Here is a 1,327-nt window from a genome sequence, read left to right as displayed (position 1 = left end):
ACTTCAGATCCCCCTGGCAAGGTAGACTACTGACCTGGGAGTATCATCTCTCCCAACACTTATAGCGTGGGAGGGGCAACTACACATCATCTACTGTCTAAAAGTTGTGGATAGGCCCTCAGACGCAATGGCTTGAATAAGAATGCACGCAATCACTGGACATTAAGAAAAATGTTTTTTTTCTCTCATAGCCATATTTTTCCGTGCATGAAATTAATTCCACCATTTATTATGAACATCAACTTCTAGCAAAGCGTTGATAGTGCAATTGGCTATGAAAATTCGAGACGCATTTGTGCCATCTGCTGGTATGACTAGAGAACTTCACATACTTGAGTGCAAGCTTCACTCACTTCAGAGCTTCACTTCGCCCAAACTCCATTGATCGGTTAGGGGAGGGGGAAGTCACTGGAAAAGTTTCATTGTTTATATAATTACTCTTTTGTTTTTTAATGAATGAACCAATCCAATCAATCAATCTACCCAAGCCTCTTGAATTATCTTTCACGAGATCCCATTGGTTCACAGAAAAGCAGGAAGTGGCGCGTAATTGTGCGACAGAAACTGACCCACGGCGGTTGTTTGCAAACACATGTGTGGTGAAAATGGTTAGATTTAAATCAAGGTAAGCTTGTATGTCTAACTATACATTTGACATTTGTGTAAATAGTTCAGCGTTGCATTATAACAACACCATGTACGTTGTTCAAGGTATCTACTTTGTGAAGTATGTGTGGAGAACCGAAGCAGCCTGTTGCTGCTGGAGGAGAAAGCAATTTATCACGCCGTGAAAGCGGCGGTGGCCCGAGCGCACGGGGACTACGGTGCAGCATTGCTCGTTTTGAGCCACGCAGGTGAGAGCTACAGCCAGTGTGTGGAAAACACTAGGCCTAGGTCATCTGCTATCTCAGATGTACAAGCCAATATGCGTTTTAACTGGCGTGAACATGGTGAATTACTTGATGTAAACATGGTCACAATAAATGACACGGTACCCCCCTCTCCACAGTGAAGTATGTGAATGCTCACACGGGCATCGTACTGATCCGCTGTAGAAAGAGTCACTATCGGGTCGTCTGGTCTGCATTGCCCTTCATCAGCTTTCTGGAAAACAGAGGACAGAAAGTCCAATGTTTCCTCAACTGTTTGCATGTTGGAGGTGAGCTCGCCTGTGTCCATCCCTTGCTCAACAATTTCTGAATTCTTTCCTCCTTACTGTTAGTGTAAAGTCTTACCAACGTATGCTGTTCTCTTTGGCATAATTCTAGCTGGATTTGAACAAAAGTGACTAACAAGTATGCTGTAATTAACAACCTTGGTTCATTAG

At 43.4% G+C, this 1,327-nt stretch overlaps 1 protein-coding gene across 1 annotated transcript in view; it reads left to right on the top strand.

The window, feature by feature from the left end:
* The first annotated feature begins 548 nt into the window (after window positions 1-548).
* pop5 (POP5 homolog, ribonuclease P/MRP subunit) overlaps window positions 549-1,327 on the top strand; it is a 4,105-nt gene continuing 3,326 nt past the window's right edge. The window contains exons 1-3 of the mRNA XM_063193573.1: window positions 549-625; window positions 712-854; window positions 1,010-1,159. Coding sequence (XP_063049643.1) covers window positions 606-625; window positions 712-854; window positions 1,010-1,159 — 313 coding nt within the window. The 5' untranslated portion in view covers window positions 549-605. The remainder of the gene's footprint in view (window positions 626-711; window positions 855-1,009; window positions 1,160-1,327) is intronic.

Source organism: Engraulis encrasicolus, chromosome 3 (genome assembly GCF_034702125.1).
Source record: "Engraulis encrasicolus isolate BLACKSEA-1 chromosome 3, IST_EnEncr_1.0, whole genome shotgun sequence".
Classification (NCBI taxonomy): Eukaryota; Metazoa; Chordata; class Actinopteri; order Clupeiformes; family Engraulidae; genus Engraulis; species Engraulis encrasicolus.
This window is presented reverse-complemented; position numbering and strand designations above follow the sequence as displayed.